The sequence below is a fragment of the Sander lucioperca genome, chromosome 10, assembly GCF_008315115.2.
Source record: "Sander lucioperca isolate FBNREF2018 chromosome 10, SLUC_FBN_1.2, whole genome shotgun sequence".
NCBI lineage: Eukaryota > Metazoa > Chordata > Actinopteri > Perciformes > Percidae > Sander > Sander lucioperca.
In genome coordinates, this window is record NC_050182.1 from 13094632 (window position 1) to 13118283 (window position 23652).

Consider the following 23652-nt stretch of genomic DNA (forward strand, 5'->3'; position numbering starts at 1 on the left):
TTTTCGGATTGTCCAGCACTTCTACATTGTTCATTCCTGTGTTTTCTTTGTGTTGTTTGAGGTAGACTTTGAAACTATAACTGTCCCTGTCTTTTTTCCCCATCTCTGTCTCTGTCTCTTTTGCCCTCCACTTCTGCCCTCTCTTTGCTCGTTTTTCTCCTTCCAGCAGAGATGGACGGCCTGTCCGACCTCTCTCCACCCGGCTCTAATCACAGCCACAGCCACAACCACAACCACAACCACAACCACCTGGGCTTCTCCCAGCAGCAGCAGCCTATTCCCGGCAGCACAGCCGAGCAGACTCCTTCCTCGCCGGTGCCACCGCTGCCCCACGCTCCACCGACGCACGGTGGCCAGACCGGTGGCCGGCAGCCCCAGCTTCCCAGCCTACACCACCCGGGCCTGGTGTCCACACCCATCAGCCCCCAGCTGGTCAACCAGCAGCTTGTGATGGCACAGATCCTCAACCAGCAGTACGCAGTGAACCGGCTGCTGGCGCAGCAGTCCCTGTCCCAGCAGTACCTCAACCACCCACCTGTCAACCGCAACTCCCACTCCAAGCCCATGGAGCCACAGGTGGCATCAAACACAGAGGTGTCCGTCGAAATTTACCAGTGGGTGAGGGACGAGCTGAAGCGGGCGGGCATCTCGCAGGCGGTCTTCGCCCGCGTGGCCTTCAACAGAACCCAGGTGAGGAGGGAAGACAGATGGGCTAGAATAACAGGGACTTCTCTTACTTTAAAACAACAACAACAACAGAAATATCCAATCATTGTCATTACTAAAAATATTGTCAGTAGTAAAAGTTAAAACTTCAGTCCGAAGCCTCATTCTCCTTCCTGCTACTTTCTGCTATAGTAATTATGATAATTATAATCATAATAATCATAATAATAATGATATAGGTCATTTTTTTCTAGGTAAAATCACTTTTAATTCATTTTTATTTAATTGTATATTCCAGTCTGTCCGTTTGGAGTACAAACAGTACCTTTTAAAAACATTAAGTAGCACCACTAAAGTTACAGGGTGTAACTAAAAAGTCCATCCAAAAATGTCATCTTAAATGTTTCAACAATCCCGCTTTTGAAATCAAACTGCACAAAACACTTAGTGTATCCCTCACTGTCAAAGATTCCACACCAACAACCCATTTGAAAAGGAAATACACACATCACAATGAGAAAGTCATAAAACACTCACGGGACCCTTTTTTACTAAGAAATACTAGGAAAGGCCTGGGGTTTGATTTGGTTTATTTCCACAGTCTATATCTCATTCATAATTCTCACTCCAGAACAATCCAGCACCTCTACTGTACTTCAACACAACTGGCAGCCTGCCATGTGAAAGACCCAGGCTCGGTCATGGCGTGCGTGCTCTTCCTGCCAAAATATGTGGTTTCACTTCATAGTCAGAGGCCTTACACACCTCCCCACACGCACACGCAGAAGGCAGCGATAATGTCTTAAGACGTACCGTCTGTATGAGATGGAGGGTGGAAGGAGGTGACAGCAAACCTCATTACAACTCCATTTGCTTTGAAGTCGCTGTGTATGAAAAAGGAAACAAACAGAAACTGATAAGAATGTATTAGAATAAGAACGTACAGCAACCCCCAAAGTGTGTGTGTGTGTGTGTGTGTGTGTGTGTGTGTGTGTGTTATATGTGAGAGTCAGACAGTGGTGTTTTTGTGCAGATTTTCAAGCTCCCACACAGACACAGTCTTATCTGTGGCTGATATGAGGAATTAGCCCAGTGTGCCGTTGGAGAGTTTGCCTTTGGAGGATTATTTATTAGCCTTATTTTTTTTTTTCTTCCACGAGTCGTGTTAATAAAAGTAGAGGAGAGGGGGGGTGTTGAGTAGTGACATGAAGGGGCTGCTGTCAATTCAGGAGGTGGATCAGAGACGGAGGGGAGGAACCAAGACTTTTTCTGTATTTTTGGAGAGGAAACTGATTGACCAAAGAGATAGACAGAAAGGGTCGATGGCAAAGAATGATAAGCATGCACACACTGAAGAATGCAGACACACACACACACACACACACACACATACACACACACACAGACACACAGTACAAACATAAATTAGATATGCCGCTTATCTATCCACTGAATACTGTGTACTCCCCTGTGTACATTAAGTGCACAGTCCACTTCGCCGTAAGAATGTCACTCTGAGTCTGATTTCATGTGAGTATCTGCTCATACTTGTCCAAATACCACAGACCTACCTATTTAAACGTGACACATATACATTTTAATAGTCAGACAAACACCAATCACGTTTTTTTTAGCTCTACTCATTTCCCGAGAGGACTTGCATGCTCTAAAATAAAAAATAAAAATAAAAGCATGAGCATGTTTTCCCCATCACCTTGTTTTATTACCAAATCACACCTATTGATAGTGAGAGAAGCGGAGCGATGGTTTGCACAGTGTGTGGCCAAGAGCTGATGAAAAGGCCCAATCACACATCTCTGATAATGGAGTCATCGCCGTCTCATAATGATGGAATTGAGCGCTATTGAAAAGTAAACAGAGGATACACTGATTGCCCGCCGTACAAGACTTTCACATTTCAGGCGAGTAGCTGCTGCTCCTATCGAAAGCCACACGCGGCTCTAAGAATATGTCCAAGATCTGCAAAATTACACACAATAAAGTGTTACAGGTTCAAATGCCACACAAAAGTTTCAATTGCATGGTTTTGTCATCCGAGAATGAACATCGATGAAGTGCTACCAACTGACAGAGCAGAATTGTATTTTTACTCTGTAAAGAGTTGTGAGAATTTGCAGGAGGATGAGCAGTTTACTTTGATAACTGATTTACTTAAGAATAATGGAAGGTAGAGAGTGACTGTAGGGAAAGCTGAGTCTGAGGAAGTGGAGGCACTGTTGTAATCAAGGGAAAAGAAAAGTAGATACACAGGAAAAGCCTGTGACCCCACCTGCCTCTACAGAAACACTGTGTGGAGTAAAAACTGTGGTCTAAATAGAGTCCCCAGAAGGCAGTATCTGTTAACAGTGTAAGTGGGTATAAGAGTGTCACATCTCTATTGTCTTCATTTACGCTCATGGCTCTCCTTGAGTTACTTAGTTACTTATTTAAGAATCCTCTAATGTGATTATTCTCCTTCTTGCTTGCCCTCCTGACCCCCACCAACCAACTGTTTCCCACCCACCCCATCATGCAGGGCCTGCTGTCCGAGATTTTACGCAAGGAGGAAGACCCTAAAACAGCGTCCCAGTCGCTGCTGGTCAACCTCCGCGCCATGCAGAACTTCCTGCAGCTGCCGGAGGCTGAGCGCGATCGCATCTATCAGGATGAAAGGGAGCGCAGCCTCACGGCAGCCTCGGCGATGGGCGCCCCCCCACTTATCAGCACTCCACCCAGCCGACCTGTACAGGTACCAGAGATTTTATTCCTTCCTGTGCATGTTTTCCTGTGGTCCCCCTGTGTTTACATAGCAGATAACTTATTGTCTCGAATGGAGCTCAGTAGGACCCAATAAGTAGACTGGAGTTTTAGTTTTACAAACATTTCTTGGAGGCCGAGCTGCTCTATAGACAGAAACATATTAAACAAATTGGAATAAACCTTAATGCGCTAAGATTTTTGAATTCACAAGGGCATTAAAATTTAAAGTCAAGGGATAAAGGCAGATTTATACTCTCAAGGAGTTTGCTGGTGGTGCTGCTGTACAGCATAATCTCTGATTTATGGTTTGAGTGGTCAATTGTTGTAGCACCACTGCAACACTGTAAAGTGTCATGCATTATAACGAGGTGTTATGCATGTATAATGCACCTAAAGTAATCCTAGCTTATTTTATTCACTTTCTAAAAGATAACAACGATCATGGAGGGAAGAATTGGAGATGCTTTTTGAGATCACTGAAAACATATTTGTCTGACGTTATTGAAAAGGAAAAAAATAAGCATTTGTTCAGTATTCTCCTTTATATGACGGAATCGTGGTGAAAACGCAAAGCAGCCCAAGACGCCCAATCACAATTCTCACAGTCTCCATGTAGCCCAGATGTGTAATTATATTTCTCAAAAGATGCACATCAGCTGTGGTGAGACTCTATGTATCGACGAAGGAAAACCAAATCCAAGTCTCGGGAACAAAAATCCTCGAATGCAAAACCTTTCACATACCTTTCAAGTTGGCCAGCTAGCTTAACTTCTACACTGAAAAATGTTGTCGTTGGCTCCGCCCATTGAGGATATTTGTAGCACCAAGTCAGAATATTGTGAAATAAGAGTTCCAAAAGGCTGAAAAGGGATAAAAAAAATTGCAAAATCTCTATATTGCAGATGGAACACAAGTGCAGCCATAGTTTAGAAAGCATGCAACAAAAAGAGAGATGACAAAGTCTGCATTCATTCATCATATAAAAAAAATGTATGTGATAGTAGATCTGGTCCTGTGAACTGGTTAGCTCAAGGTATTGTTAGTGTTGTGCATGTATTTGCAGGTATGCAGGTGTGACAGCAGGTATGAGTGTTTTCAAGAAGCTGGAATGTAATGGCTGTGTTTGTGGTGGTGTCACGTTCTCCAGGCACGCGTAACAAACCTCTTGAAGTCTGCCAGGTTTCATAAGCGCTACAAGAGTTTAAATGTACAAATTTCTAGCGTACAAACACACTCGTGCACTGCACTCATTAGCGCACTCTGTTTACACGTGATGACAGCAAGTATGGATACAAGCACCTCCCCAGCACAATGTGTTTTTTTTATACACGCCTCACCTTCTCCTCCATTGTAACTCTTTCTGCTACCTGTCCGTAAAAACATGGAATAAATAAAAGACCATTCGTTCCGTCAACGTGCGCACTAGAGAACATACTTTACATTCTCCCTGCATGTAAATGAGTTCTACATCATCCCCGCCCTCACCGCACAGGTGAGAATGGTGCACAAATGATGGATAATTTTTGTGCTAATGTTGACCTTTTACCATGCATTAGGCAGCATTAACAGCCCTCCCATTTTCAAAAAATAAAGCTCACTCAGTGATGACAAGCTCCGTGAAAGATCAAACATCATTTAGTCAGTCCCTGTTCCAAAACCACCGCAAATCAGTGTCTCTCACTTGAAAGGTATGTGGCGACTTTCTACCACTTAAGCCTATTTGAAGTGCGGTCAGCTGCATCTGGGAGGCGAGAGGGGCGGACAAAGGCCTCCTCTGTCCTGTCCCCGGTGAAGATTTGGCTTTTATTAAGAAAAAGAAAGAAGGACGCACAGGCCCACCCATTTCCAAGATGGAGCCTCCACCCTGAAACTGCTCAGCATGATGCCAGTCGCTGTCTTTGCAAAACTAAATAGAAAGAGTTGCATTCTGAAGCAGCGGTGCTGAACCTAGGCAGGGCGACTTTGCAGTTCACGGCTCATCTTTACAATCAGAGGCTGTGTCAGTGCAGGACAGAGAGTCAGAGTAGGTTTTGTTTGGCTTAATAACCCACTGTTAATGGTTTTATTAAAATATCAGATGCAGAGACACCATTTGGAACTATGACTATTTTTTTTTTTGATTTTCATTAATCACGTCAGGTGAATCAGAGATCAACGAGCCACTTTCTTACTGAATGAATGTACAGAGGTACATTTAGCATGTCTGAGACCAGCTTACAGAGCTATAGAGATGCATAACAATGCAGAAAGAGATCTGCAACCTGAACAACACACACAATGACTACTACAGTACATAGCATACAAACTATTTCAGACATGACCCAAAACTCAAAGCCTCTGGCATATCAATAGAATATCCCAAGGCCTAATACGCTTCACCTGTATGACTCAAACCCTATCAACATTTATCATGTAGACCTGTTCCTACACAACGCGATTCTCACACGCACACACACACACACACACACACGTTTGCACCCTCATACACCTGGCCATCTGCCAGCCTCTCCTATGGAGCAATGCGGTGTGAATCTAAGCACATAAATCAGCCAGGGTGGCAATTGAGCCAGAGACAGAGGAGGGTTTTTTATTGGCCTCATAAAAACAGATGCGGAGGTATGTTTCTCTCATGTGTGCTGATGGGTCGGCTCAACTCCCCCAAAGCCAGTTTGTGCACGTCCCAGCCTTAACAATTAGCTCGACATGGTAACCTACCGCTCAGACTGACGAGCCCATGTCGAGCTGTCGTAAAAAACAGGATGAAAGGCCCAGATATTCTCCCCGACGTTCCACTTTCACCACAAATTTTAGGATCATGTGATTGTCTTTAACACATAAAGGAGCTTGTATGAGTTGTCTAGACAAATGTTTAAATACATATGTTTTTTTGATCACAGACTGTGTCATGAGTTAGTAGCTGTTGGTGTTATTATGGTTTGTTCGAATGCTATGCACTTGTACTCATACCCAACCCTGCCCATTTGTCTCCTTTCAAAAGGGCTCGTATGGAATGATTCATATGCTAATGATCTGTGGGTAATGCTTTTATTAGAATACTTGTTACCTTGTCAAAGGATTTTCGTCAAGATGCAACAAGCCACTGAATGAAGATGATTTGATTTCACTTGACTTGCATTTATTTTTTAATCACCAGCTTGACGTAAGAATAATAGCATTTCTCACAACACATCTAAGTGTTTTTGAGCAAAGTAACACTGGAGCTGTGCGTGTGTGTGTGTGTGTGTGTGTGTGTGTGTGTGTGTGTGTGAGAGAGAGAGAGAGATAGGTGTGTCTGCTTGTGATTAGGCATGGGCCGGTATATACGAATCTGACGGTATGATAACCTTCAGCAAAAATATCACGGTTTCACGGTATTGCTGTATCGCAATTACAGCATTAAAATTTATTCTTTTTGAAATGTCTGGGTAAAAAAAACAAAAAAAAAAACATTGAACACAATGTATTTCATTTTTTTATAACACACTGCAGACTGGTAGAGAGTGGGATTTCTAAAGTGTACTTCCTGTCCTTGAAGACTCATAAAAGAACAGCTCACACCTTAGGAATGGTATGACGTAAATTTTGAAGTTTTGAAACCGTGACTTTTTCAAACCGCGGTATACCTTGAAACCGGTAACTGGCCCATGCCCACTTGTCTTTAGCCGGATTACTTTTAATTTCTCCTCATGTGAGCCTGAACAAATAACGGTTGTGTTGTATTCCCGACACTGCAGCCGCGGAGGGAAGACTGTAACAGCGTAAGGCCCGAGGACTGGAACCCCCGAACCCCCATGGGCATTTCCCCTGTGAGCAAATAACTCCACACACCTCACCTCTCTACCTTCACCAATCTGAATGCACACATTCTCATAGACAATGCACACTGTGAGGCTTATTATCTCCCAACATGCAATTCATTGCTAGTTCAGTAATTACATGGCTTTGAAGCAGGAAACATTAATAGTACCAGCATGTGAATTTATTTTTCAAGTGCATGGCTAATATTCATATTTTTGATCAGATTTAGTTTGAAAGAATGTCTAATTACACCGTATTTTACACTATTACAAAGCTTAAGATTTTAATTACACCTAATGCTGATAACTAGGTCAAATAGAGCTTTTGCTTCTGTGTCTGATTTTTTAGCCTAATTTGTTATCAAAATGTCTGAAAAAATAAAGGGAAATCGTATTACTCAGTTACAAAAACACGTACGGATACACAGTATTTGTCACACATGACTCTGATGATATTAAAAACAAATAATCATCAGGAACAGTACAGTGACCCAGTACATGCACACAACCAAATCAAATACAAAAGGGAATTATTGGGGTTTTAAATGGAACATATGTATGATTTTTTTTGCAGGATTTTCATCATTTCCGTTGCCCTTACTCTTTTAACCAGGTAAAACCGTCGCCTCTGCCCAGCGAGTGGAACGGCAAAACAGAGAGCTGCATCCTCAACATCAACTCCACCATCTACGACGAGATCCAGCAGGAGATGAAGAGGGCCAAAGTTTCCCAAGCCCTGTTCGCAAAGGTGGCCGCCTCCAAGAGCCAGGTACAGACACACACACACACACACACACACACACACACACACACACACACACTGAACACCTCACTGAATGAAACAAACAAGGTTCTGTTAATAGAGTCCCAGTCATTGTCTTCCTCCAGGAAACTTAATTGACCACTTTCAAGCTTCAATTACAAAATCCGAAGAGCTTTTTTTGTCACTGACAGAAAAATGGTCTTTATTCAGTATCCATATAGTGTAGTCTGTCAAAATCTTATCATTGTGTCTTTTACCTAAGTAAAAAAAAAAAAAAGATTATTTCATGAGATCTAACTTTCCAAAGTAGCTCTTACAGCAATAGTCATGTGCCATAAATCCAAAAAAATGTAATTCTAAACCTGCATACATAAATTGCTCAAAGTGTCCACATACACATATTAGACACAAGGTTGATGTCCAAATAAGCCAATCCTTGACCTGAGATGCATCTGGTGCACTTTAACTTTAAATACCACACACACACACACACACACACACACACACACACACACATATGCATCAGTCTATAGAGAAAACATCATCAAAAAGATCATATAAATATTTAATGCTAGATTCATACAACATCAACATATTTATACAGTTAAAGGCAAAGAAGTAGAAATCCATTCAACCCATAGCAAAACTTGCCTCAGTGCATCACTGCTGTGATTTATCGACATAATGACACATGTCCTCTTTATTGTAGGTTTGGAGTTTAGCAGTCGACACTGTTTCAACACCAAACAAACCTGTTTATATTAGCTCCGCTCAGTAAGACCATGGGGCCCCTGTTATCTTCTCCCAGAGAGCAGGGCGCTCACGCAATACAAGCTTGTGTGTGTTGGAAACAGGGGGGATAAAAGAGAAAACACACCACCAATTTAACTCTATATTAAAACCAATTTAAAAAAAATGTAGCACTAAGGAGTTATTATTAACGGTTTTCACGTGTCTGTCGGATGAGTTGGGAAGATTTCCACAATTGTGCTTGATGAAGACGATGGGGGGAGAAATAGATCACCAAGGGCGGAATAATCTAGAAATATCTGCAAAGGCTTTATTTTTTTCTTGCTGATTAGGATGATTATACCCCCAGATAGCTTTGTTTTACCAAATTGCAGTTTGATGCACAAACCACTGTTTTTGTTAAGGAGTTCAAAGACTTCTTGGAAGGATAGAGAAAGAGAAAGGGGGAGAGAGAGAGGCGGTCGCAGTATTAACTCGCACATGTCTCTCTCTTGTCAAATGAAGGTTTGTCTGGGAACAGGTTTCCGCCGTGCCTTCTCCACCTCATGCCCATCTTTCTGTCTTGTCCCTCTACCTCTCTCGTTCCCCCGATTTCTGCCTCTCTTTCACGTTCCATTCATGGCAGGCGGGTGTGAATGTGAATTGAGCAGCAGATAAGAAGTGTGCTAATTATGCCTGTGAAAGGGGGCCTGGGAGAGCACTTATCTCTGGCTCCATCTCGTAATGGGCGCTCCCCGGGCAGCTGGTCTCCCCCCTTACTACCCAGCCGGCATTGCCACAGCTACTAGCAGCGCCAGGCCAGGCCGCTCCTCCCCATCAGGACCCCTGAACCCTAAAGAAATCCGAGACCAGCACCCAGTTTTCAGTTGCTGATTCCACAAAAAACATCAAAAATCCTTAAAGTGGGACGAGATTGTAGTTTTACCTATTAAGTTTTATGCTGTGGGCAGATAATTCTATAGTAATTTTTACTTCCCAGAATGCGCGTCTGTCCAACAATATGGGTGGAAATGTATTTTCTTTCGATGAACAGTCTTTTGTTTCTTCCATACATATGTACACAAGCCACAGGATTTTAATAACATTTCCATGTTATATTATGTTGACAGCAGTAGAGCTGCGGCAGTTACTAGTCAATTCACTGATTTGTTGATGGACGGAAAATCAATTGAAAACTATTTCTCTAATTTATCCATCATTTGAGACACTTTACAAGAAAACTTTACAACAAAAATGCCTAAGATGTGCTCGTCCCATCTTCTAAAATGTGCGTATTTGCAGCTGTTCTTATTGTTTCTCATTTGCTGTTTTATACTATTGTAAATTGAATGTGTTTGGGTTTGGACATGTAATCAACCAATTAACTAATGGAGAAAATAATCAGTAGATTAATCGGTAATGAAAATAACAGTTAGATGCAGTCGTAGATAGAGCTGGGCGATATGGAGAAAATCAGATATCACGATATTATTGACCATGGACCAAATACATCGATGTCGATACTGCGACAGAATTGTAGGGTTGACTATTGGTGCTTTCACAAAATATTTTCACAATTAGATTGTAGAAGAATAATCATCAACAATGTGAATATAATGATTAAGTGGTTAAAGGCAAATAATAGAACAGCTAGAACAGTCTGGTAAGTTGAGAAAATTACATCACTTTACTGTAATGCAGCCTTTAAAACCAGGAAAAGACACCACTACAATATCCAAAATCGGAGACGATATCTAGTCTCATATCACGATATCGATATAACCTCGACATATTGCCCAGCCCTAGTCGTAGATAGCTGCGGTTTTACTCTGGTCACACTTACAACTACTATCCATAACATTTCACACTATAATGGTCTCAGGTAGGTGAGGTGATGCTGGTTTTAGTGCTTCAGGTCTAATATTAAATGTCATTTGTTATAAACAGACTACAATCCAGAATATTAAATCGCTGCTCCGGTTAGCTACTCTTTTCTGCTTAGTCTGAAGAAGGGAAAAAAGCATGGTGGTGCCACTGCTGGAACTAAAGAAATGATTACTTCATGTGACTAAGGCTACTGGGTGTTGAGTATGTCAGTGTTAATTGTTCATGAGCTTACTATAGTGTGAAACAGTCAGCCAGAAAGAAAGGCAAAATGTATTTTTAAATGACACGTTGTAAATGACAGCTTAAGTCCAGAGAGGTTTGCAGCCTTGCAGGAAGAAAACCACACCATCCATGCCTTTTGGTAGAGTACCATATCAGCAGAGACGGCTGGCAACGGAGGTTGGGCGTGCAGTGTGGATGTGTTTGGTGATGAGGATTGGAGGATGGGCTGGACTGGCAGGATGCCCATATGGGGTCCAGGGAAATAATGGTGGGGGGGGGAAGGTGGGGAAGAGGCCTCATCACTGAGACTGGCACCGTCCTGTCAGCTTGGTGTGTCGTTCAGTTCAACCCCTTCAGCTCAGCTTAGGATTTCCCAGCTTGCTTATGCAAGCACAGGATCAGGTGACCAGGATCAGTTGGTACCAGTCCCGTAGATATGTGGGGGGATATGCGTGCACCGTGTAGTGTAGATATGTGCCTCATTCACAAAGAGACAGATGATGCAACTGACAAGGGAAGGACAAAAGCAATGGAGATCTGAGAGGAGAGAAATAAGATGTGGAGTTGAAGTTGTAGTCCCCTGGGTAGAAAAGCAGTAAACAGGAGTTTATTGATTGCTGCATGCACCACTGAGTGTATACTTAGGTGTGTGTGTGTGTATGTACTGCATTTAGATGTGTGTTTGTGTGTGTGCTTTTCCGTGCGTCAAATATGGGTTGGTGTGCAGGCACATTTGAATGTGTGTGTTTGTGTCTGTTGGTGTGTGTTTGTGGGGGTTCCTGGAATGCTGCCATCCCGTCCTCTCTTAGGGCTCGTAACCACAGCAGGCCTCTGCCACCCCTTAACTGCCCCCCCCCCCTCTCACACATATTCAATGTTGCATTTCAATCACTCTTTTACTGCCACAAATTCAGAGTGGTAGCTATAGAGCATTGAATCTAACCCAAGCCATATTACTTTATCAGATTAATGGTCGACATTTCACTTCAAGTTCGGGCGTACATTTTTTTAGTAAGTAATCCATGCAGCAATTCTGATTTATTAGGACATATATTACATTTAGTCTTTGATAAAATCAGAATCATTATTCATGATCCATTCCTCGATGACTCAAACTGATCGAATGTTCCAAGAATGCTCCCTCTCCATTTAGCTTCAGGAGATGTCAGACTTGGAGAAAACAACTGTGTGTTACTGGTTCAAATCCAGCGATGACACTGCCATAAGTAGCTACGTTTGCCAAACAGCCCATTGTGTTTTAGCCGGCCGAGGTGCGAGCTATGATTTGGATAGCCTGGAGTGGATGTCAACATTATTAACTGGCTCAGTAGGGCTAGAGCACTATCTAGCAAGCTACTATGCTTTGTTTTCACTCACATTAACAGGGGAGGCTTGCTGTGTTGGCTAGCCTGGCAGAGAGGGCGGCTAATGTTCAGTTGAGCGATGGGAGGTTAGCTGAGGGTGGGGCGGGAGCGGGTTGGGGCCATTCCTTTGACACGATTTTTATGTCTAAACATCTTTGACACTTCCTGAGAGGAATTGCGCAACGGATGGAATCAGAGTCCCTTCTGTCATAAAACAAGCACCCTGGGAGCCCTGCTCACCACGGGGCTCAAAGCCCTCCGACTCCTCAATGACCAGAAGAGTACAGAACGCAGTCACCACCCTCTCCCCATCTCTCTTTCTCTCTCTCACTCGCTCATTCTCCCCTGGAAGAGGCTACGCTAATTACCCAGGCTCTAATGAGACAGAATGGCACTGATCTGGTCCGCCGCTGTGCCACCGGGGGGGCCGGGCAGGGGGGCTGGTGCAGTAGGGGGGAGAGCGAGGGGGGAGGTTGGTGTATGCCATCTGTCACCCCCGCACCCGCCTGGCACGGCAGTCCCTGGAGTGGGGGGGAGGAGGGGTGTTGATGGTGTGCCTTGTTGGTCTGGAGAGGTGGGTGGGGGCGGGTGGGGACACTGATATGAGTAGGAAGGGAGGGTGACAGGATAACTGGAACTACTTCCTTCATGTTTGGAAAATGACTAATTTCCTGTTACGGGTGGAATCCGCTTAGTGGTCGTACATGTTTTATGGAGACTTGAACGCTTCTCTTAGCTTTAATCTCAGATATTTAGCACATGACCCATCCAACCAGACCAGACCAACGACACACACACACACACACACACACACACACACACACACACACACACACACACACACACACACACATATGACACACACCACTTCTGTCATTCTGCTCCATCCAATGGCTGCTTAACAAGAGGGGCAGATGGCTGACCTTTTGGGTGTCTGTTTCTGGATTGTGACCGTTCAGAGGTTTGTCTGTTACTGAGAAGCCACTTGGGGTCAGTGTGTTAGAAGTCATGTTTTGCATGAAGAGTTGTGTACAAATGGCATTAAATGACATCCTAGGATAATAAAATTGATACAGTGAAGATGTTAATCAGATACTTTTTAATATCAGAAACTGCTAGGGGCTATGTGTTGGAGCGGCACAGTGAAATTTTGCTGCAGAAAAGTTGTACTTTCTGTGCGATGGCAGGGCAGGCATCACAGTGTCTTATTTTTTTGTTTGTGGACTCCCAGTTCTCCACACCCCTCTCTCCCTCAAATTAGGCAGATCAGAGCAAGCATATCACAACCCCTAGGGATCTGAAAGGGCCGTGACTGTTTATTAATTGATTTATTTATTTATCTCCTGTGCCTGCTTGGTTATTAGGTTGCCATGGGAAACAGGCTAGGCCAGATCTTCTCTATTATTAAAGACACAATTTCTTGAACTGGAGACCCAGCTGTCTGAATAATTAATTTAGCGAATGAATTATCTTGCAAACGGTAAGTCTTCCCCTCCCTCTGAAATGAGCCTTTCTCTTATTGTTTAATGGACAGTGGAATTCCCACCAGCCTGCTTTCTCTCCACTGCCTGTTTCATCGAACCCTCCTCATCTTAGCAGGAGCCGGGGGTCTCACTGAGCATGCCCAGAGCACTTTGTGTCTCTCCTGCTATCTCTCTCACTTACGCCTTACATGCCACCTCTCACCCCATCTGTCTCCAATTGCACAGCCCACTCCCTCCTCCTCGCCTGCCTCCTCAGTGCAGTCCAAACTAGGAATCTGCCCCCACTGCCAGGACTCCAAATTGTCTCTTCAACATCACCTCTAATGCGTTATTATAAGACAAATGTTTTCCACTGTGGAGCAGGTGTTAGCCAGTTTACTAGTAAACTGAGCTAGCACTTCGCTAATAGTTCCCTAGCCCTCTCTCTATTAAATGTTCTAAAGGCCTAACCAGTGCTCAACCTATTAGCCACAAGCCAAACCGTACTAGTCCTTAACCTTTTCCTGCTTGTTAGCAGATGCTACCCTTGTCCTTGTGACAGGCACAGTATTTTGCGAGCTCTTTCTTTCCTGCAAATGCTCACTAGCTAACCCTCTCCCACTCCACTTCTCCTGACAGACCACACAGGGCTTGTTCTGAGGCCCATTCTCGCTAATCTGATCAGGCAGGCAAATACGCCGGGAAAAACGCTTTAATGATCCCCCTAATTACCTCAAGTCAATACCAACTGTATTATTAGACTCTGGGAAAATATTCCATTAGGGTGCCCCCCGTGGGAGTCCCCCCTGTGCGCGCTGATGTCACGCGCTGCGCGCCCCCTACGCTTGTAATTAATTTTATTTACACACTCAGGAATGCACAAGGTCGCACCTGCAGCCCGGAGCTGCCCGACTCGGCCCGCCTAATCAGATCTGTCATAATTATCATTCTGCATGCTTCTGACACACGCCGGGAAATATTTCAATTTAACTACAGCCACTAGCTCCGGCAGATGCAGTCTGAGAGAGAGAGAGTGTGTGAGTGTGTGAGTGTGTCTGTGCACGCAGGAGTGTGTGTGAGGGAATTGCATGGGGAGACATTAGGACCTATCCATGTGCTCATGCTGGTGCTTGTGTGCACTTGGTTTTGCTGCCATTATTTGATCTCACCCCGTCTTTCACCATCTCCTTTCCCCGTCCTTATCTTTCTTTCTCTCTCTCTCTCTCTCTCTCTCTCTCTCTCTCTCTCTCTCTCTCTGAGGGTAACTGACTCTCCATCCTCATCACTCTGTCTACATCATATTCTTCAGTCACTATTTTTGAAAATATACAAATATAAATTGAGCCTGAAGGAGGATATATAAGTTGGCTTTTCAGCCACATACAGAGAGACATTTGAGATTTTCTGTTTACTTTGCTGCCACTTGTATAAATACTCTATTTTAAGTTCAAGATTAATTTCCAAGTTGAACAGGACACACAGCCATAGCGCTGAATAAACAACTGCATATGAAGACTTCTATTTCAGGACACTTTTTGGGGGTGAAAATTTGTTCAGTTTCATTAGTATCTGAAGCAAACTTGTAGGCCAATTAAGAACACTTATTTAGCTGACAGACAATTTGCAGGTTCTTTGCTATTTCAATCCCTAATTCAATAAGATCAGTCGTGATTTATCACCTTAATTATGCTTTGATATTAGCAATTAGACCCCAGCTTTGAATTAAATCTCAATCAAGCTCTTATAATTGATGGAATCGGACTGCATGTAGGTGCTTTCTGTGTTTGTAATGTTGCTGCTGTTGTTATTTATCTCAAGCTCATCTTCAGTGTGTTTGTTGTCTTCTGTGCATTCATCCTCCATCTGCTTTAGCAGTATTGAACAGAAAAGATTATAACATTTTGTTGTATACATTTGTGGTGGGAGAACAGTGTTTGAACATTCAGTGTAGCTGTGCAGACAGTGCTGCCACCCAAATATCAGCCCACCACCAGGCTAAACTAGATAACGGTGCAGTTTCAGCAATACTAATATTTGATACAAAGAGGCACATGTACTGTAGCATCAACAGTGACTCAATGTTCTGCCATTTTGTACTCATAAACAATCTGAAGTGCTTTAGTGGACAAAGAGAAAACAATTTTACTAAATGTGATATGGACTGATATTTAAAGGGATTGTTTTACGTTCTTAGATATTGTTTTAGATATTTATATGTTTATTAGATAGAATAGATGTTAAATAAGGTAAAATATGATAAACTAAGGTGCTGTAAAAAGAATTGGATAAAGTGCATATGCAGTTATTTCTATATCAGATATGTTGCCTGCAAATTATTAGTTAGTTAGTTGTTTAGTACTGTGGATAAATACTGAACATATTAAAGCTAATTTGTAGATTATAGAGAGATATTAGAAATGTTCTCTTGTCTCTTTACTGCTGTTCTTGAGCAAAGCACTTATCCTGCTGAGAACCCAACACGAGTAGACCGCAGTTGCACCGGGGAACTCCCGCTATTGTTACTATGCAATGTGCAGTTGTGTGTGAAGAAGAACTTTGCTGAAAAAGAACGTGCAGTTAAAAAAAAAAAAACCCTGCTGTAACCACACAGATGTTTAATGTGCTCCATTTTCCATGGACTGGTCATTTGCCTTTGGTTATTCTTTATGCTCCATCTGCCTCTATTTGGTTGCACGAAAATTCCCTGCACACTTTATTGGTTCGGCAGCCATGACGTAAAGCCTCCAACAACTGGTTGGTATTGTTTCTGGGAGCAAGTGCTGACACAGAGAGGGCCATTTCCTGCACAGTCATGCCTTGCCTCCACAATGTGTGTCGTGTTAGCTGTCAGTCTGTTATTGTTGTCGACTCGCTTATTGTATCTGGAGAGGTCAGGACCCCTCTTCAGAAAATGTTCACTGTTTGGCTAAGACTTTTCCATGTCGTAGCTCGAATAGAGATTAATTGTTTGGCATGTGTGATTCAGACTTCATTCATTCAGAATTTCTGTCCTAAAGCTCAGCCACTGACATCCTCACAAAAGAGGATAGTGACACAATCTGTCAATCAGAATCTGGAAAGCATCCACTCTGACAAGACATCAGAGTCATATCAACATGATTTAATAATAAAAAGAATATTTTTTAAAGGCATGTTTCAAATTATTTAAGATGACTCAGTTTTTAATACTCAAACGATTTCCTTACGAGAAAAGCAGCTTCATGATTGGTACATATGAGAACTAGGAAATTTCATCATCCATTATTGCGGTCGCAAATCCAACCATCCTTAGGGCCTATCTGTCATTTCAAAAAAGATGTCCGTTTGATCCATCTGTTTTGTAGTATGCCTCCTTATGAATACTCGGGACCAGCGTGTGAATTGGATTCAGATGGCGGGGTTATGAAAAATGATGCAGAGGTAAATAAAAATGTGGCTTAACAATAAATTCAACTCTATGATCACATTGCGTGAACAGCCCTAGATTCAGTCTTAACAAAGTGGTATATTTTTTAGAAGCATGTTCATTTTCTTTATTTGTAACAAATTCTTTCTTTTCTTTACATGTGAAATATTTAACGCCCTCATACCATATTTCGTTTTTTTCTTTAGCGTTGCTGACATCCACTCATGTATTTGATAATGTAAATGGTTAGAGGGGTGAGCTCGTGACCAGTGGGTCTCTAGTTTGAATTCACAGAATGAATGGGATTGAGTAAAGGTGGATTTATGCCTCTGAATTGAGCTGTTTTAGATGCTCCATAGACATGGTCAAAAACGTTACTATACGTCAGGACATGGAGACTACATAGAGAGGGCCTTATAAACACAACATGGAGCATGTTGAAAAAAAGGCTCAGTAATCTTATTTTCAGTAACGCTAGATAAATTAGTGTTTGTGATATAGCAAAGCCATTTCCAGGGCAAACCTATTCACTGCCAGTGAATGAATGAATGCAAACACAATTACTTTGGGTATATACTGAATGCACAGCTCAACAATCTTCTCTTTTTCTTAAGCTAGACAAACGTGACCTTCGCCGTGACCATCTCCCTATCACATAGACAGTGAAACAATATAAACGCGATTGCTTTGGGTATATAATGAATACCCAACATAACCATCGTTATTCATCTGGTGTTGCAGTGGTGCTACGATAATCAACGGGTTAAATCCTATGTTGAACCAGAACACCTCAACACTCCATTGAAGGACTAAATAGACTTTTTCTTGCCTTTGCTCACCTGATCCATCATCTGATGAGACAAATTGCGCTTAAATTATGTGTATATTGTTAATGCTGATGTTATCCCTGTCACATACAGTGTTTACAGTGATTGTTGCACAGCATGTTGAGCAAACAACTGTCACTGGCTGTGTAGACATTAAATACGAAATTGAATAAAGACACTAACAGACACATAAATAGGATGTTTCGGTTGATCTGAAAGAAGGATACAATGGGTTTTTTTAACTATATTTTTAAGCACATCATTGCTGTCCTTCCAATTTCCATTGCAGTTCAAATAAGGCCAATGACCCCATTTCCATTGCGATATCTTCCACACAGTATGCCAACGATTATTTGTACAATCACTCAGAGCTGTTCTATTTGCATATAAAGACACCCCCCCCCCCCTCCAAAAAAGAAAAGAAAAGAAAACAACAAAAAGGAATAAAAAAATGAAATAAAATCTGGACCTGAATTTGCAGTCAATTATTGCTTATTGTTGCGGGAGATTCACATATGTCCTAGCATCAGGAACGTTTCAACACTCCCATCGTCATCAGCAGATGGGCGTCCACCATGGCCTTATGTTTTTACAACACAGCACACGTTACCTTGTGGGGTGAACGTGCACGTGCAACCGCAAGTTTGGCCTGCTCAGGGAAGAGAAACGTGTTATCGGCTGCATTTATCTGCATAGTGTTGTCTGCCAGTGTTGGGCCTCTGCCAGGTTCAAGGAGGAGGAAAGACAATAATGCATTGTCTTCCCCCTACTTTTAGCTCCCTCCCTTGTTCAGACACAGAAGAGGTTTGTCTGCTGCCTTCGAAACAGTCCTGTCCTCCAACCCGCCAGCCACAACAATGGCCACAATCAAATCTTCATCTGTGATTTTTTTTTCTTCTTCATTGATTTGATGTGTCATCTTGGCCTTTTGCCTTTTTTGTCCAAATGGTCCAAATGGTACTCAGAATACTCCCATAGTCAGTTTCTGGGATTGAAACTGAGGCATGATTTTTGGTCACGCCGTAATCCGAGGAAGGAGGGTAAAAAAAAATCAAATGGCAAATTGATGGACATCTGTTGGCTTATTTTATTTATTTATTTATTTGTGCAGTGACCGAGGTCAGCCTGATGAGGCTGATGACAAGCAAATGAGATTAGAGGGAAGGTGTTGGCCAGACCATGTGACAGACCCCTCTGTCTTTCTGTCTGTCTGTCTGTCATTCCCTGTCTCACAGCAAAGCCGTTTGCTCATCAGCATTTCTCTGAGCTTCCATGCTGGGTGTGTTTGCAGTGGTAGTTTGGTGGTGAATGGGTGGATGGGTTGGGCGGTGAATACCATGCTGTTCTCTGACAGAGCAGGCCTATGCGCTTATTGGCAGCTTGTGACTGCAGCACTCACATACACGGTGTACCGCATTGCATAGCTGGGTGAATCTCGCGCATGAATTCAACTATTGTGTTGGGAGGAAAATATTTTTACCAGAACACCCGGTTGCTATTTATACCAGTACCATACAATGGCCCGCTGAAGAGTTTATTACCCTTTTAATTTGGCACCTTATGACCCCAGAGTCCCATTAGCCTCTGGTCAGATCTGTGTCTGCTGTAAAACAAGAAAAGGCTGGTGGTTCTTGATTGCCAGTCCTGTTGTTTGAAACTAATTAATAATTAAGCAACGATGACCTAGAGGCATCGGATTATTGTGCAATATTGTCGCAGGTGTGTGCCAACATAGCAAGATAATCCTTTGCCTGTCAGTACTTATTGCACCGATGAACCTGTTTGCAGCATCTGTGACTTCAACTGAGAGATGTATTTAGCATCAAAACAAACTGGCTTTCCAGTTCACTACTTACTCTGTGATTTCTTAAGTATTATTTAGGTTGGTTGTAATGCATTGGTTTACTTCAGTAGGATAATTGAAAACCTTATCAGCATGCGTTTTTGGTATAAATTTCTTTGAATGTGTAGCAAATGTGATTTCTACCCACAATGGTCTATAAATTATGCAATTATTTTCATTATCAATTAATCTGGCAATTATTTTCTTGACTAATTGTTTAGTCATTTTGCTTCTAAAATCTCAAACAAAAACAGAGTGTAAAACGTTGACCACAAGAAGTTGTTTTTTTAAATTCCTTGTTTTCTCAGACCAAAAGTCCAGCAGTCCAGCAGTAAATCTTTACCTTTGAGAAGCTTGAACCAGAGAATGTTTGTCATTTTCTTCTTGTTAATGAATCAAAATAGTTGAAGATTGACAATTTATCAATGGACTAATACTGTCAGCGCTAGTCTAAACACTGTTTGAGAGGCTTTTTTCACCCTAGATTAAATCTTGTGGGAAACACTCAGGACAAAAAAAATGTATTACATTTTAAGATGCATCTCACCACTTGAACAAACAGAGTTCAAAGTAATTTCACAAAATGATTAAGTTGTTACGGCTAACATGACAGCAAACACTTGTTTTATCTTTATCACCCAGCAGACACAGAGCAACATGAGAATCCTGGGCAATCCAAGTCCACCATTTACTTCTTAACCAGACACGTATTTACTCTTGCTGTCTTGCTGTAGGCCTACTTCACTACTACTAAACCCGTTGAGTTGACACTTTATGTTTTGCATCAACTCTGCACACGGGTGGCAGTATGCAACGTATGAAGGAGTTGATCAGTGTAAAATGAAAAATGAAAAGCACGGTAGAAGTACGTTAAAAGGAAATTTCCCAAGAAGTGGCGCTTCACAGATAATGCAAGACGGATGAGGAGACATTGACTTTTTTGGGACAGCAACGTCAACGTGAGCTGCGTATGCCGCAGGTACTCAACAAATTGGAACTGCTTATTTGTGGTCGGAACTCCTCTTATAAGATTAGAATTGATTAAAGACCACGAAAAAAAAATTATTACGTATCATATACAGTTTTATGGATGGTTAAAAAGTAGCTTTGGGCGCCTGGGTAGCTCACCTGGTAGAGCGCTTTTCCATATAATAGAGTCTCAGTCCTTGACGCAGCAGCCACGGGTTCGATTCCGACCTCCGGCCCTTTGCTGCATGTCATTATCCCTCTCTCTCCCCTTTCATGTCTAAGCTGTCCTGTCACAAATAAAGGCCTAAAATGCCACAAAAAAAATAAATAAATATATATATATATATATATATATATATATATATATATATATATATATATATATATATATATATATATAGTTTTTTTTTTCATTTCAGTTTACAAGCCATTGGCAGATAGGGCAAAAAGTTAATTTTGGACCCTGAGTGTGAGACTTAACCATCCAATCCAAGTCTTATCTTTGTAAAATAAATAATTCTGTTAATACTGTGGGTTTGCTGTCAGTGATAGTTATCCGTCTCATCAGTCATAGACTTTCTTATCACCAGTCTGGTTCCTGTCGCTGCAGTACTTTGTGTCCTGGATGTTTAAACTGCGAGATGATAAAATTTCTAGACTGAACACGAGTTGTTGTGAAATAAAGTGAGAGTGTATTCTGCTACCTGTTCTATTTATTTATAGAGTGCCCTTAATGATCTTCAACAGAACACAGAGTACACTGGATTGAAGAGCCCTAGATTTTTGTTTTCTGGACTGTGTTGGAACACTTTAGCGGCAGGGGCAGTAAGTTCCATGATCCAATCAAGAGCGGTTGGTGCTTGTCAGCTGCGGTGGAGAGGCTCAACAAATTGCATTAAATAATAAAGGGGGAAACAGATTTGCAACAGTATGATTATATTGAACATGAATTCTTGTTAGTTTAGTAATTCTTTGGAAATAATATTGATATATATGCAGGGTTCAAAATTTACTTTTTCGTCCACCAGCCAAATGGCAAGTGAATGTTCAAATTTTACCAGCCACTCAATAGATGACCATTGTTTTTTTGGCTGGTGAGTGAAGCAAAGCTACCAGCCACTTGCATATTTTACCAGCATTTGGCTGGTGGATTTTGAACCTTGTATATATGTATATCAGATATATTCCACGCTTTACATTGTAGTAGGAATACGCTTTATGCCATTTAGGATATCCATGTTTTGTTTTTCTTTACTGCCAGTTTACTGACAACACGGAGTCAAATTGCTAACTTCTCTCACTCCCTCACTCTTTCTATTTCTCACCATCTCTCTCTCCTCTCTTTATCCCCGCTGCCTCTGCCTGGCCTGTGGAAGCAATGCAATTAGACAAACACAAACAAAGCTCTTGAAACTGCCATGGAAAATGCTGACTGTCCACTGTCCACAGTGCTGGCCGGGAGCAGCGCTAACTGCTGTTTGACGTACATCACATAAAAAAACGTTTAGCAAATGTTCGTGTGATTCTTCCTTTCACTCCTTCTGTAAAAGCTGAATGTCAGCTGAAAAACTGTAGAAATAAAGGCAGCAAAACGAAAAAAAAAAGAAAAAGAAAAAGCCACACAAATAAACATCCACACTTGTGAACTAATAAACTATCTGTACTTTATTTAATCAAATGGACTTCCTGGCATTGAAATAGAGTTCACGCCGTGCTTTTGTTTGATTGGCTCTGCTACTTTGGGTTTAATCCTGCTGGTTTTGGGAGTGTTTGAGTTGGATTACTCCATCGTTGGGCCGGGGTACAGTTTCTCTGGCTTTGACAAGATGGTGTGTGGTGGTTTGTGTGCGTCTGTTTGTGTGTTTGTGGGCTGTGTGTGTGTGTGTGTGTGTGTGTGTGTGTGTGTGTGTTCTCCCTCACTACCGAATCAGCTGAAACCACAGACAGCCCAACTGGAGCGCCGTCCAAATCCCTCTGCATGCAAATTAAAAACGCAACAATAAACGTGGCAAAGGAACAAGGTGGGCACGCAGGCTTTATGGCCCCCTCTACCCGCTCTCCTCTCTCTCTCTCTCTCTCTCTCTCTCTCTCTCTGTCTCTCTCTCTTTATGTCTCTCTTCTCTCTTTCTGCCCCTCTCGGCTTCCTCCAAAACCCCTCCTGGGTTTGATGTGGCTTATGGGAGGAGTTGGAACAGGGGACAACCAAACTGCTGAGTTATCTCTTGCATGCAGTGTGGCGGCGTGGTTCTGCCCTCTGTGTGTGTGTGTGTGTGTGTGTGTGTGTGTGTGCGGACCAGCAGCGCGGTGTAATCCTGTGGAAATGAAAGGTGCTGCCGCGCACTGGCCGGGAGATTACAGCACCGCTCTGACACAGTGCCAGGACAGACTACCCGGCTGAGCGAGTAGCACACACTCACACCTCGCTGCTTCTCTTTGATGCTGTGTTTCTTCCTCGCTGGTTTCACTCCCCGGCCGTCCCTCCTTCTTCATCCACTTTTGTCCCTTTACAGCTCTCTTGTAACTTCATGCCCCCCTCCCCTCCCCCAGTCCTCTTCACCTTCCCACACAGCACTACAGAGTGTTATTTCCCTTCACTCTTACTCACACACACTGGCCTACTGAGGTTTAGGTCATCACGTCCGATGCTGTGAGACCACGTCACTCAACTCCTGCAGAGCCCTTCTGTCCTGCACTTTCAGTAACGTGTCAGTCTCCTATTGAATCTAATCAAGTTCAGACGCGTTGTGCACCCATTTTATTGATGAAATAAAGCATTTTGGATTGTAATCGTCCCATACAGTTCCTCAGCTCTGTCTTTCATGGCCCTCTGCTGGAGTGTTTCAAACATGAGAGCCACTTGCTTCCTCCCATGGGTGCTGCTCAATATGTTTCTCGACACGTTAAATTGTTCCTTCCTGCTGTGTTGCTTGACCTTGGCTAATTCATGACATCTTTA

At 42.5% G+C, this 23652-nt stretch overlaps 1 protein-coding gene across 8 annotated transcripts in view; it reads left to right on the forward strand.

Annotated features, from left to right (window-relative positions):
• Positions 1-23652, forward strand: part of LOC116035975 (DNA-binding protein SATB1) — a 62652-nt gene that overhangs the window by 33744 nt on the left and 5256 nt on the right. For 6 of the 8 annotated variants that reach the window (XM_031279363.2, XM_036006210.1, XM_036006209.1 and 3 more), the window contains 4 exons: positions 167-690; positions 3203-3415; positions 7161-7232; positions 7837-7992. In XM_031279363.2, coding sequence (XP_031135223.1) covers positions 167-690; positions 3203-3415; positions 7161-7232; positions 7837-7992 — 965 coding nt within the window. The remainder of the gene's footprint in view (positions 1-166; positions 691-3202; positions 3416-7160; positions 7233-7836; positions 7993-23652) is intronic. The other 2 variants (XM_036006208.1, XM_036006211.1) reach the window with 1 other exon arrangement.